Below are 14,885 nucleotides of genomic sequence, written 5' to 3' on the forward strand. Positions count from 1 at the left end.
TGTAGTATAGTTTGAAGTCTGGTAAATTGATACCTCCTATTTTGTTTTTATTGCCTAGGATTGATTTTGCTATACGGGGTCTTCTCTGATTCTATATGAAGCATAAAATTATTTTTTCTGTATCTGTGAAAAATGTTGATGGTATTTTTATAGGGATTGGATTGACTCTGTAGGTCACTTTGGGTAGTATAGACATTTTAACAATGTTAATTGTGCTGACCCACGAGCATGGTATGTATATTCTTCCATTTATTTACATCCTCTGCTATTTCCTTCTTCAGTGTTTCATAGTTCTCCCTGTAGAGGTCTTTTACCTCCTTAGTTAAGTATATTCCAAGGTACTTTATTTTCTTTGTCGCTATTTTGAATGGAATTGAGTCTTTAATTTGGTTTTCATTTGTACTGTTGTTGGCATATATGAATGCCTCTAATTTCTGTGTATTGGTTTTGTATCCTGAGACTTTACCAAATTCATTTATCAGATCAAGGAGTCTCATGGTTGAATCCTTGGGGTTTTCTAGGTATAATGTCATGTCATCAGCAAATAGTGAGAGTTTTATCTCTTCTGCTTCCATTTGGACGCCCTTAATTCCACTCTCTTGTCTGATTGCTGTAGCGAGGACTTTCAGCACTATGTTGAACAGAAGTGGAGATAGTGGGCAACCTTGTCTTGTTCCAGTTCTAAGTGGGAATGCTTTCAAAAATTTTCCCCATTCAGTATGACATTGGCTGTGGGTTTGTCATATATGGCTTGTATCATTTTCAGGTAAGCCCTGTCTATGCCTATTTTGTTGAGCGTTCTTATCATAAAAGAGTGTTGAATTTGTCAAATGCTTTCTCTGCGTCTATTGAGAGGATCATATGGTCTTTGTTTTTACTTCTGTTTACATGGTGAATTACATTTATAGATTTGCATATGTTGAACCATCCCTGCATCCCTGGGATGAAGCCCACTTGATTGTGATGAATTATTTTCTTGACAAGCACTTGGATTCGATTGGCTAGGGTTTTGTTGAGAATTTTTGCATCTATATTCGTAAGGGATATTGGTCTGTTGTTTTCTTTTTTTGTTGCATCCTTTCCTGGTTTTGGTATCAGGGTTATGTTCGCTTCATAAAATGTGTTGGGGAGAACTCCATCCTTCTTGACGTTGTGGAATAATTTCTGCAGGATCAGCACCAGTTCTTCTTTGTAGGTTTGGTAAAATTCAAGTGTGAAACCATCTGGTCCAAGACTTTTCTTTTTAGTAAGGTTTTTTTATTGCTGTTTCAATTTCAGTGCTTGATATTGGTCTGTTCAGGATTTCTATTTCTTCCTGGTTGAGCCTAGGGAGGCTGTGTGTTTCTACGAAATTGTCCATTTCCTCCACATTTTCCAGTTTGTGTGCATAGAGGTTTTTGTAGTATTCATAAATTATATCTTGTATCTCCATGGCATCAGTTGTAATTTCTCCTTTATTATTCCTGATGGAGCTTATTAGAGATTTTTCTTTTCTGCTTTTCGTTATTCTAGCCAATGGTGTGTCAATTTTGTTTACTTTTTCAAAGAACCAACTTTTTTTTTATTAATCTTCTGTATAGTTTCCCTGTTGTCAATTTCATTTAGTTCTGATTTGATCTTAATGGTTTCACTTATTCTGCTGGGTTTGTGGTTGGTCTTTTCTTCTTTTTCCAGCTCTTTGAGATGATTCATTAGATTGTCTATTTGTGATCTTTTCGACTTTTGGATATAGGCATTTATGGAAATAAACTTTCCTCTCAGGACTGCTTTAGCTGTGTCCCACAGGTTTGGGTATCTTGTGTTACCTTTGTCGTTGCGTTCAAAGAATCTTTTGATTTCCATCTTGATTTCCTCGTTTATGAAGCAGAAGGTTGTTTAGTTTCCATGACTTTGTGTAGAAATGAGGACTTCTGTTAGGATCAGTTTCTACATTTATTCCATTGTGGTCTGAAAAGATACATGGTATGATTTCTATTTTTTAAAATTGTTTGAGACATGCTTTGTGTCCTAGGATATGGTCAATCTTAGAGAATGACCCATGAGCTGATGAGAAGAACGTATATTCAGTGGTTTGGGGGTAGAGTGTTCTGTAAATGTTAGTCAGGCCCATTTGTTCTAGGGTTCTGTTTAAGTCCCTTATTTCTTTGTTGATTTTCTGTTTGGAGGATCTGTCCTGTGTTGTCAGTGGGGTGTTAAAGTCTCCAACTATTATGGTGGTGTTGTTTATCCATTTGTTTAGATCCAGTAGAGTTTGATTTATGAATCTGGGTGCACCAAGGTTGGGTGCATATACATTTAGAATTGTTATGTCCTCTTGTTGGACTGTACCCTTCACTATTATATGGTGATCTTCTTCGTCTTTTATTACTTTTGTTGATTTAAAAACTAAGTTATCTGTAATCAGCACTGCCACACCAGCTTTCTTTTGGCTTCCATTTGCTTGAAATATTGTTCTCCACCCCTTTACCTTTAGTCTAATTGCATCCTTGCAGGTTAGATGTGTTTCCTGAAGTCAGTAGATACTTGGTTTGTGTTTTTTTTATCCATTTGGCCAGCCTATGTCTCTCAAGTGGAGAGTGCAAGCCATTCACATTTATTCAGATAACTGATAGGTGGGGCACATTTCTGTTCATTATGTTGGGTTGAACTTTGTTGCTTTGTTTTCTCTCTTGAGCCATTGTAGTATCGGGGCTTTGATCTTTAGCTTTGAGTAGATTTACATTCGTGAGTGTTGATTGTGCTGATCCGTGGGTAACACTGTTTTGAGTACTTCTTGAAGGGCTGGTCTTATTTTGGTGAATTCCCTCAGTCTTTGCTTATCTGAGAATGTCTTGATTTCTCCTTCATATACAAAACTTAGTTTTGCAGGGAATAAGATTCTAGGCTGGGCATTGTTTTGTTTTAGGAGAGTGAGAATGGGGCCCCAGTCTCTCCTTGCTTGTAGGGTCTTAGTAGAGAAGTCTGGTGTTATTCGGATTGGCTTTCATTTGTATGTTACTTGCTTCTTTTGTCTTACAGCTCTTAGAAGGGCCTCTTTAGTTGATATTTTGGTCAGTCTGATGACTGCATGTCGTGAAGTCTTCGTATTTGCATTGAATCTCCCAGGGGTCCTCTGAGCTTCTTAAACTTGTATATCGAGATTTTTGGCAAGGCCTGGGAAATGTTCCTCTATTATATCTTCAAATAGCTTGTCCAACCCTTGGGTGTTTTCTTCTTCCCCTTCTGGTAACCCTATGACCCTCACATTAGGTTTCTTCACATAATCCCACATCTCTTGTAGGCTTTGCTCTTTTCTCTTGTTTCTCTGCTCTATCTCTGTGACTGATTTATTTAATTGGAAGGTGTTATCTTCAATCTCTGAGATTCTTTCTTCTGTTTAATCTACCCTGTTCTTGAGGTTTTCCACTGTATTTTGTAGTTCCCTGAATTGACTCTTGATTTCTAGGAGTTTGGTTAAACTTTTCTTCATTGTATTGATTTCTTTAGTGAACTTTTGTTTCAGGTCCTGGAGGCTTTTTGTGGTTTCTTTGTGTTGGTTATGGAGTAGTTCTTGCAGGTCATTGAATTTTCTTATGATCCACATTTGAAATTCCTCTTTTGTCACTTTGGTTGCCTGATTTTGGTTGGTGTCCGTTTCTAAGGGGCTGGTGCTCCTCTTTGGGGGTGTGGTTTCCATTTGGTTCTTCATATTTCTGGAGTTCCTTCGCTGATTTCTTCTCATGTCGATCAATTGTTGCTTCTTTCCTTTAGGTTTTCGTTTGGGTATTCAGACACCTTGTTTAGTTTCTGAGCCAGTAGGTGGTGAATGTGGGTGAGATTCGACCATTCCCTGTATGATGAGTCAGTATGTGCTGTGAAAAGGGTGTGCAGAATGTCCTCCCTGTCAGTAGGTGTTGCTTGCTTGGAGGAAGAGGCTACGCTGTTGTTTTTGTGTCCTGTAACTAGCTCTTGTTCCTCTAGAGAGGCACTCTAGTGCCTCAGGTGGTGGGTGGGGCCCTGGGACTTCCAGGTGTGTCCTTTTTTCCCCCTCAATGAGGGCTGGTCTAGGAGTCTGGGCGAAGCTGGGTTGGGTAAGCCTGCCCTCAGGCATCACCAATGCCATTAGCAGGGTTCAAAGTTCTGTTCTCTGCCTCTGGGAAAAGCTGCCAGGGGAAGGGCTGGAATGGCCCCACTCAGTCAGAGAGTCTGCAAGGGAAGTGGGGCTCTCTGAGACCCACAGTCTAGAGCGGCCTCACTTCTTTCCACCCTCCCCAACTCTGAAGCTAGTCCTGGGCCTCTGCCAGCAGGCCAGACCTCACGCCACTGGGCCTCCCCTGGCTGTGATGCTGGCTGGGAGGTTCCCTGCACAGGAACGCCACCTAGGCTGGGTGCACGGCCTCCCTTTGGGAGGAAGGTTGCCCTCTAGGATGCTGATCTGCCCCTGAAGGCACACACACCTCAGTAGGCTGTTTACGTATATCCCTTCTGTGCCCCGGGCAATATGAGACCTGGGTACGCGGGATCTGGTCTGCAGGTCTGACCTCTGGGCCCCAGAGTTCAAACTATATCCCCACCAGGGAGAGGAGTGCTGGTCCCAATTCACCCACGGGGAGCCCAAGCTGGGTCTGTGTCTCTCAGCCTCAGGGTCTTCCCCGTTCTCCTGGGATCATCATGCCAGCAGCACCTGGGAGGGCTGGCGGGTAGGGAGCTTACCATTTGAGTTCCCCTCAGTCAGCTGTAGGGCCCCAAAAGGGAAGGTCCCGTTCTCTGGAGATGCCTCTGGCTGGTGGCTATATTGTCTCTCTCGGTAGCTGCAGATAGGGTAGGGTAGGGGAGAATGAGGCAATATGGTGCCTGCCTCGCGGCTTGGTTCTGTGCACAGGGAGGTGCCCTGCGGGAGTTAGGAGCCTGGTGCCGCGTCTACTACAGGCTTACCGCTCGCTGGCAGTGGCTGTCTCTGGGCTGGTGTCCGCAGGTCTCTAGACCCGCTGGGGAGCCCACCAGCAGTTTGAGATGCAAGGGAGGGGCAAGTTAACCACTTCGCCTACCCTTGCCGCTAGTCTCCAGGCTGCTCCGGAGGTCTCTGCTCCCAGTTCTCCTCTGCAACCTCCTTCCGCGGAGTCTCCCATGGTCTCAGGTACCCCTCTTACTGACGCTTGTCCGATGTTTGCTCATCTTATTGCTTCTTTCTTCTAAATTCTGCTAGAATCTTCCTTTTCTGCAGAGACACTCTGTCTGGTGTTGTTTCTCGTCCGTCATCTTACTTCTCACTCCTGAAGTAGATTCTTTCCAAGACTGATCCCAGCTCTGAAATCCGAGGCTGGTTTGGTCTGTCACGCGCTGTGATTCTCAGTACAGAATAGCACACTATCTGGTTTTCAAAAATGAGCCTTCCTTCGGAAGTAGTAAATCTTACAGATGGATTTTGTTTTTAAATAAGAAAGTCCCCATGGATGTAAGGCCATCGGTTTGGAAGCTGTCACGGTATTCCTGGTGCTAGATGAGGAAGCACTAAGGTCCGGTGGGTGGGTTAGGCATCAGAATAGAAAAAAGTGATAAATACGAGAAAGGAAGATTGAATTTTATATGTTTGTCTATGAAGTGTCACTCCGTTTGGGAATAAAACTTAAATGGTCTCAGCTATTTTTATAAAAAAGTCCGAATTTGCCCCTGTAGGATGTAATTCCTCTGAGTGTCCCCCGGCGCCCCGTGGCTCCTCCTGTGCCACGAGCACACGCCAGAACACGCCAGCTGAGTGGTGCTCACCTCCTCCTGTAAGGAGGACGTCATTTGCAGGATGACATCTGGGCATAAAATGACACTGGCTCCAAAACCAATTCTGAGTAACGCTTGTCTTCCCCCTAGTGCGGCTTGCTGATGGAACAGAGCTTGTGTGTGGACTGTGGCGCTCCAATTGGTGGTTCCAATCACAGACCTCACGATGGCTTTTCTACTATCAAGTATGTAAGATTGCACTTCCTTTCTGCGTAGTCAACCATAGGTTTGGGGGCTATTTTATTCCAGCTGCTAAAGTGATAGTAAATACAACATTAGTTACTATAGTACACTCGGGCCAGTGTCATACTGGACATAAATGCCAATGTCCTGCCGTCATACAGCAGTGAGGTATGTGATCTGTCCTGGGCCCACTGGGCTCTTAAACACAAAGCAGGCTACCCGGTTAACACTTACTAACATTAATACTTAGTAATACTAATGTCTCCCAGTTGGCCTCAGGTGGACCCCTGTAGAAATATGCTTGAAATGGACAGGTGACCTAATTCAGGGGACATCAAAGTCTGCAGGACTTCACCTTGTCTTCACCTGGCCACCAGGACCAGGCATGTTTCTGTGTCAGCAGATGCTGTCTCCCTTGTAGACTATATTACCTTTCTCTCCTTCCTTCCTTCCTTCCTTCCTTCCTTCCTTCCTTCCTTCCTTCCTTCCTTCCTTCCTTCCTTCCTTCCTTCCTTTCCTTCCTTTCCTTCCTTTCTTTCCCTCCCTCCCTCCCTTCCTTATTTTTTTTTTTTTTGAGAAAAATGAAAGAGACAGTTAATCTTATCCAATACCAGATTTTAGAATCCAGATAAAAATCTGATCTCGGAGTCCCACGGTGAGATTAGTGTGGTTATAAATGCTCCCTTCAGAGAGTTGGTGGGACCTGTCTGTGGTCACCATACGTTCTGTTTTAGTGCAGTGACAGCCTAAAATATTCTTACCTATTATCTACATAAAATATCAGAATGTCCTCAGATCTCTCATATTTTTGCAAATGCATGTATCTGTCATACTACATCTCCTGTCTGAATGTGATACAAAACCCTCCTCCAGACCTTGGGTCCAGTGTTTTATTTGGGAAACATTAAGAAGGTGTGGACCATGCCACATTGCTGCTGCCACTCAGACTCCAGCTGTCCCCGCCCGCAGAGATGTCAGTGGGAGAGGCAGGTCGGGCGTCCGTCCTAACCCCCTGCCCAGGGACCAGCACAGCAGCTGCAAGGGCAACCACTGCACACCTAGAATGCTGTGCGTCTGGGCAGTCAGGAAGCTGAATGTGTAACGGAAAAGACTCTTGGGAAAGGAGTCTGGGCTCAGCAGAAGGAGAAGTACTTTGAACGTTGTTTTCTTGAAAACTGTGTACCTGGTCCCCACGTCCTAAGACTGCAGGGTGTCAGAGAGCTCAGAAGAAATGACCCTTCTCAGTCCTCACCTTGTCCTCTCTCTGTTTCCAGACACAGCACAGACAGAACCCAGACTGGCCACGTGCTGGGTGAGGCGTGTCGCAGAGGTGTGGCGGAGGCGCCTGACCGAGAGCTGTCCCCGGTGGTCTTCCTTCTCACCCGCCTGCTCACTCACTTGGCCATGCTTCTGGGGGCCGTCCGAGACCCGCAGGTACAGCGTGGCGCTGCTAACCATGGGTTTCCCTAGTGTAGGAAGAACCTGCGGTAGCGTTTTTACAGGGAGCCCTCTGTCTAAAAAGTCCTGGCCACCACCTATGGATTTTGAAAATATCACTGAAAACCAGTCTACAAAGCAATATAGAATTTACACTCCCTAATTTTTCCCACTGTGGCATTTGACAGTATGGGAGAACCACTCATCACATGATAGAAAACTCACTTTACATGAACAACTCTGTGTCTTCGGCCCACGACTGGGAGTGGAGAGGCTAATGATTTTACCAGTGTCTTCATAAAGAGCACACTGCATTTCCTCCAAGTCAGTATTAAGCAAGATGGCAAAAAGTGCAGGCTTGAACATTCTTCATTTCACTGTGACAGCATCAAAGCCAGCAGCCGTTTGTTCCACTCTGCTGTTTCAATCATGCCTGGACCACTGCACGGACTTCCTAGAAACCACCCTCTCCTTTGTGCTGGTTTTCACTCCGGCTGGCTCCGGTTTTCACTTCTCCCAGGCCGCCATCTCCTCTACAAACAGGTCGCACTGACTGCTCGTTCTGTTGCCCCACAGGCTCTGATGAACATCATCAAGCCGCGTGTGCGGGATCCGAGCGGCTTCCTGCGGCAGCACGTCCAGGCGGACCTGCAGCAGCTGACCAGGATGCTGGGAAGGAGCGCCGACGAGACCACCAACGCCGTCCACCACGTCCTGCGCAGCCTCGTCCAAGAGCAGCATCTGCCCTGCGGCCAGAGTAAGGAGAGGGGGCAAGGGCGGGCCAGGCAGGGGCCCACGCAGAAAACTGCAGAGAGACCAGGCTCCCTCCCCGTGGCTCCAGAGTGGCAGACAGGATGGTGTGCAGAGGCCGGGAGTGGGGAGCAGGAGGCGTTTTGCCTGCCTGGAGGGCAGCCGGAGCCCCCGTGTCCTTCCAGTCACCCAGCCCGGCCAAGAGCTGCACTCGGGCCCGCGCGCACACAGTGTTCAGTGTGTGTGTGTGTGTGAGCTGTTGCAGTCCAGTCAGCCTGTGGGTGACTCGCCTGCCCCCCTGGGAGGGCAGGGTGTCTGCAACAGGTGACGTGTGACAGAGAGACAGTCACCGTCACCGCGTCTGCTTTCCTGACAATATCCTAGTCATATGCTGACCTGGTGTGTTTACACGTCCGGCTTGTTACAGGAAAAAGAGCAGGCACGATATACTGTATTCACGGAGCTAATTTTCTATTTAAAAATTTTAAATTCATACAGAAAGAAAAGGTCTGTAAGGTAACATAGTAAAAATGTTATCTCTGAGTAGTGGAATTAAGAGTGATTTTTGGCCTGGCACGGCTGCTCATGCATGTAATCCGAGTGCTGTGGGAGGCTGAGGTGGGCGGATCATTTCAGCTCAGGGTTCAAGACCAGCCTGAGCAAGAGGGAGACCCCATCTCTACTAAAAAAATAGAAATAAATTAGCTGGAAAACTAAAAATACATATAGAAAAAATCAGCCAGGCATGGTGGCACATTCCTGTAGTCCCAGCTACTAGGGAGGCTGAGGCAGAAGGATTGCTTGAACCCAGGAGTTGGAGGTTGCTCTGAGCTAGGCTGACGCCTCGGCACTTTAGCCTGGACAACAGAGTGAGACTCTGTCTCAAACACAACCAAAAAAAGAGACTGGTTTTTTATTTTCGTTTTGCTCGTTGGCAAAGATCACAATTACCATTGTGAGGACAATGTTATTTAAAATAATAATAGCAATAAAAAGCCCTGCCCTGTGAGGAAACAAATCTATTCCCACTTCAGGTGCTTCTTTGCCAGACGCCAGCATCAGTACTTACTTTCCATTTAGCAAAATCTGATTTTATTTTAAGCCTCCTATTCTGGTGTGATTTCAGCTAGGTGCACACACCCCATATCACAGGACAAAACAGCAGATCCCAGGAGCATGGGGACAGTTCCCACAGCACTCTGTGTCCTGCGCCGCAGGCTTGGGCAGGTGGCTGAGGTGGCTGATGGTGGCCTGGCCCAACTACTGCGCCTAGATTTTGAAATCTAAGTTCTGTCCTTTCAGTAATTTTGCTAAAAATAGCTTTAAGATTACAATCATGTGGGTTAGAGAAATTTTAAGAGATCGAAGTATCTTTACAAAGGTTGGCGGTAGCAGCAGGAGCTATTTTAGAATACGTAGGTTAAATTAGGAAGATGTGACCCCAAAAGGAGCATTATTTCTATTTAACATTTATTTAGTGTTTGCTGTATGTAGACTGCCATGTTTTTATTCCTTTAGTAACCTATACAGTTTGGGTTTCTTTATAGGGCTTTTAAATTTTGATGCAAAACTGTCAACCAAAGAAATGAGAAACAACTGGGAAAAGCAAGTTGAAGCTATTATGTTACCTGAACTGCAGGTGGGTGCTACGTGGTCACAGCCACAGAGCTACTTCGTCTGAGGATGGGGTCACAGGCATCTCCTGAGCACCCCCTGCCGATGTCCCTTGCGAGGGTGTCCTCAGACACCTCTCGCTGAGCCTTGGGCTTCGATACTGCCCCCCTGGCACCACCTTCCTCCTGTTGTCCCCAGATACCCGTCCCTCCGCACTGCCTGTGAGTCCAGAAGGGGCAGGCAGCAGCTTTCTCCCCACTGCTTTCACAGCGGGATGTGCAGCCAGAGGGAAAAGAATAAACTGTCATGTAGGGACCCACTGAAAATGCACTCACAATCACAGATTGATTACTCTCTGCTAGATAAGAATATTACCGAGAGTAACTAAGCCATCAGAGAAAAAAGTCAGTAAATAAAAGTATGGGAACAAAATACAGGTCCCCGAGTCCCATTGTGTTTGGGGAGTTACAGGTCCTCAAACAGGGAAAACTTAAATAATAATACATAAAGTGAGTATCTGATCACATGCTCAGATGAGGAGAGCAGAGTAAGATGCAGATGCCCACGAAATGCCCGCGAAATCACTAGTTGCCCAATTTGTTTGTGATGACGCCTCACGTCCAGAATTCTGTATCATTTTCTTCCTTAGCATCTAGATAAAACCCTTCAGACCATGAACATTCTAATCAGCAAAGATGAGCGTATCAGCTCCAACCCTGTGGCCAAAATCATATACGGTGACCCGATGACCTTCTTGCCCCACCTGCCCCGGAAAAGTGAGGTCCACTGCTCAAAGATTTGGAGCTGCAGAAAAAGGATCACAGTCGAGTACCTGCAGCACATTGTGGAGCAGAAGAATGGCAAAGAAACGGTGCCCGTCCTCTGGCAGTTTCTGCAGAAGGTACGTCTGACTCCCTGGGACTGCCTCCCCCTCGCTGGGCAGACTTCCCCGGTAGACCTGAAGGCCCGGGGCTCTTGTTTAGTGTAATCATTCCTAAAGACCGAACATCTCAACAGACTACTTCAGTGCTTTATTTGAATAGAATATCTGTAGCAGAAGACTCTGAGAGATTTTAATACACATCAAACTGTATGACAGCCTGAAGCATAAAAGTCAGAGATGATATATACACACGAGTTGGGATTGGTAGTAATCTGTAAAGAGCTTGAGGCCAGGAGAGGACCTGCTGGATCACTCAAGCAAGAGAGAAAAGAACACACATCCTCGAGGGAGTCTTTCATCATCAATGAGTATCTATTGAATAAGAAAACTTCTATTAAGAATGTATAGCCCAAATCAGGTGGGGCACGGTCACTCACGCCTGTGATCCTAGCACTCTGGGAGGCCAAGGAGAGAGGATCGTTTGAGGGCAGGAGTTCAAGATCAGCCTGAGCAAGAGTAAGACACCGTCTCTACTAAAGACAGAAAAATTAGCTGGGCGTGGCATCTCGCCTGTAGTCCCACCTACTTGGAAGGCTGAGGCAGGAGGATCACTTGAGTCCAGGAGTTTGATGTTGCTGTGAGCTGTGAGGACGCCACTGCACTCCAGCCAGGGAGACAAGAGACCCTGTCTCAAAAAAAAAAAAAAAAAAAGAAAAGAAAAGAAAAAAAAAGAATGCATACATAGCCAAAATAATAATTTAAAAAATCTTCCCTGTTTCTAAACCATTTTGCATGGATTGAAGGTGGCAGAGAGTGTGTGTGTGTTGGCTGTGGTAGGGTTGGAGCTGGGAACCAATAAAATGTCTCAGTCACATTTGTTAGAAATAGAAGTACAGAGTTTCCAACTTTCATCCATTTGAATTTTCATTTTCTACAACAGATTTTCTAATCATTTCCCTCCATGGACTAGTATTTACAGTCTAGCAAGAAGTAAGATGATTCGGAACGTTTTGTGTGCTCAGTTAAAATTAATGCACACTAGGAAGGACTTTGTAAGGTGCAGTTTCATCACACTGAGGATGCTCAGACCCTGGGTCCCCAGAAGGACACCCAGGAAGAGCGCCAGCCTCTGCTGCCTGTGCTCTTGGTCTCTGCTTCCAGTAGCTTCTCCCCATACCAAGCTGGTCACATGGGCCCAAGAGGCAGGTTTCTTTGGTCAGCTTCGGCACACGTGGTGGATGTGTCAGCTCTACGAGGGTGGGGCTTTGTCTTCATCCTCCATTTCTAATGCGCTCCACTGGCCACAGGTACTTGCTGAAAGAAATGGATGGCCATTGTCCCATTTCCAAGCTCCACGGTGTGTCATATAAAGTGACATGCTGCCCTGGTTAAACCACAAGCCCCCCGGCCAGCCACAAAGTCTGTCGCCCCAATAACATTTTTTAGGTAAATATTAAAGTATTACTGGGTGCTCTTCCCTGCTACAGGAAGCAGAACTGGGACTGGTGAAGTTCTTGCCTGAGATTTTGGCCTTGCAAAGGAGTCTAGTGAAGCAATTCCAGAATGTTCCACAAGTTGAATACAACTCCATCAGAAGTTTCATTAGCAGCCAAAATTCAGGTATGACTCTGCTCCAGTGAGATTAGGATTTTCCAGTTTGGTGCTTTAAAAGGACCACTCCAGTGAGGACACAGGGTGGGGGCAGGGGCATTGAGGGTTCATGGGTGCTCTACACCCTAAGCTTTTAGCATGAAGGGAAGGGTGCTAGATCCCCCAAAACAAATCAGAGGCTTTTACCGCAGCTGAGAAGCAGCTCCCTCTCTCCAGCTCCTCAGATTCTGCTTAGTGCTTAAAACAGTGATCCGAACGCACTGGTGAGTGCGCAAAGACGCAGAGCTGGGCTGCGTCCACGGTGTCACTGTGCTGCTCTGGACTGGCAGGGTGGTTGCTAGCGTGGGGCTCTTACCAAGTGTTTTGTTCACCAGATGGGTTGAGACAGTTATTTCAGGAGAGAATCACCCTCTTTCTGTCGACGTGGAACAAGCTGAGGAGGTCGCTTGAGACCAATGGTGAGTGTCCTGTTCCCCTCACGCTGGACGTTGCAGGAGGACCCGTTCCCAGAGCTTTTCTAGCACCTTGTCAGTGCTGAGTCTACGCATCTTGATGGTGGCGCCAGATAAGAGAAATAGCATGTCAGGGAAAACAAACCCTGAGTCCTTTCCAGTCCGTAAGTATGGAGTCACAGCGGAGCTGAGAGCATTTGAAACTCGTCAGCATCCGAGAGACTGGAGGCAGAAGCTGGAGACCTAACTCCCAGCTCCCGGGTGACCTGAGAGGACTGACGCAGCCTGGCGCTGAGCCCCTTGCTGAAGAGCAGCCCTGTCACTTACAGGTGAAATCAAGCTGCCTGCAGACTACTGCAGTGCGGACCTGGACCTGGACGCCGAGTTCGAGGTCATCCTGCCGCGTCGACGCGGCCTCGGCCTCTGTTCGACCGCCTTGGTTAGCTACTTGATTAACCTACACAATCAAATCGTCTACACGGTGGAAAAGTTCTCCAACGAATGCAACAGGTATGTGCAGGGGCCACAGGAAGCCGTGCCCGCTCGACCCGGGTTCCTGAGCCCACAGGGCAGATGCGGACCAAGCTTAGCTCCGTCCCCAGCAGACGCTTCCTCAGCCGCGCCCACCGGTGTCCCACCCTCGCGTGTGCTTGGTGCGCTCAGAGTGTGAGGACACGAAACAGGAACTGCTCCCCGCACGCTGGAGACTCCGCCCGCACGCTCGGCCTGCACACTGAGCGCTGCCTCTGTGTCCCTCAGCTATTCTGTGGACGCCTCTGAGGTCACCGACCTGCACGTCATCAATTACGAGGCGGAGCGGGACCTGACCCCGCTGATCCTGTCCAACTGCCAGTATCAGGTGGAGCAGGGCGGCGAGACCGCGCAGGAGTTCCACCTGGAGAAGATCCAGCGCCAGGTCACCAGCCGCTGCCTCCAGGGCAAGCCCAGGCTGACCCTGAAGGTAAGGCGCTGCCCAATGCCCACAGCAGGGCGGGTCTACGTCGCCACCCGCACCCGCAGCTGTGTGACCACGCCCGCATCTCTGGGCTGGGTGGCTCTCTTGAGCGCCCTGCTGTGGCGTCTGTGCCTCAGTGCTCCCAGGGTCTGTCCAGGTCCTCACGGACTCACCGTCTAGGTTTTTCTACCTAGACGGCCCCACCTACCACCATCGTTTCCGCTCTCCTTTCAGCCTCCACACGCATCTGCCATGGGCGCCATCAGGTGTGCCCTCTGTGTGTCCTCACTGTCTGTGTACCGCCGCCCACTCGCGGCCACAGCACCCATCCTCGCGCCAGACTGCCACTGCGGCTCCTAACTGGACCCAGCTCCAGCCTCTGCAATGCACCTTCCTAGAGCCAGATCCGGACCCCTCACCCTCAGTCGGGCGGCCCTCCTGGCCTCACACTGCACACAGGATCAGGCTCGGGCATGCAAGGCCCTGGAGCTGGCCCTATCCCAGCCTCCCTGCCCGGTCCCAGCCCTTTTCTCCCTTTCCTGTACCGTGTCCCGTGACCCTACGTGCTGGATTAACACAGTGGGCGCTTTCCATCTCTCTTCTTTCACCTGGACGGCACTTGTTCCTTCCAGCTCCAAACACATTGCACTTAAATGTATTTATTCCCCTTAGTGCCCACAATTAGGCTGGGAACTGCTTGGAGCCAAGGCTGTTTTTAATTCATTGTGATATCTGCTCTCTGGCAGATATCTGCTCACTGCCTTGTCCACGGTCTGTGCCCACTAGTTACCGAAGGAGTCTGTGAATGACATACCTTCACATTCCCATGTCCCCCAGTACCTTTTGTGTGAACAAGCCTACATTATTTTACATGAAAATATCTGTTTAGAGGCTGGGCACAGTGGCTCATGCCTATAATCCTAGCACTCTGGGAGGCCGAGATGGGAGGATCCCGCAGGGTCAGGAGTTCGAAACCAGTGTGAACAAGAGCGACACCCTGTCTCTACTAAAAATAGAAAGAAATTAATTGGCCACCTAAAAATATATAGAACAAATTAGCTGAGCATGGTGGCACATGCTTGTAGTCCCAGCTACTCTGGATGCTGACGCAAGAGGATAGTTTGAGCCCAGGAGTTTGAGGTTGCTCTGAGCTAGGCTGACACCTTGGCACTCTAGCCCAGGCAAAAGACCAAGACTCCTTAAAAAAAAAAAAAAAAAAAAATATATATATATATATATATCTGCT

At 47.6% G+C, this 14,885-nt stretch overlaps 1 protein-coding gene across 1 annotated transcript in view; it reads left to right on the plus strand.

The window, feature by feature from the left end:
* Window positions 1-14,885, plus strand: part of LOC109729477 (E3 ubiquitin-protein ligase RNF213-like) — a 103,804-nt gene that overhangs the window by 83,307 nt on the left and 5,612 nt on the right. The window contains exons 54-62 of the mRNA XM_075994002.1: window positions 5,845-5,939; window positions 7,212-7,371; window positions 7,951-8,131; window positions 9,672-9,763; window positions 10,388-10,639; window positions 12,109-12,241; window positions 12,607-12,690; window positions 13,014-13,194; window positions 13,444-13,645. Of these exons, the coding sequence (XP_075850117.1) occupies window positions 5,845-5,939; window positions 7,212-7,371; window positions 7,951-8,131; window positions 9,672-9,763; window positions 10,388-10,639; window positions 12,109-12,241; window positions 12,607-12,690; window positions 13,014-13,194; window positions 13,444-13,645 (1,380 nt within the window). The remainder of the gene's footprint in view (window positions 1-5,844; window positions 5,940-7,211; window positions 7,372-7,950; window positions 8,132-9,671; window positions 9,764-10,387; window positions 10,640-12,108; window positions 12,242-12,606; window positions 12,691-13,013; window positions 13,195-13,443; window positions 13,646-14,885) is intronic.

Source organism: Microcebus murinus, chromosome 18, assembly GCF_040939455.1.
Source record: "Microcebus murinus isolate Inina chromosome 18, M.murinus_Inina_mat1.0, whole genome shotgun sequence".
Taxonomy (NCBI): Eukaryota; Metazoa; Chordata; class Mammalia; order Primates; family Cheirogaleidae; genus Microcebus; species Microcebus murinus.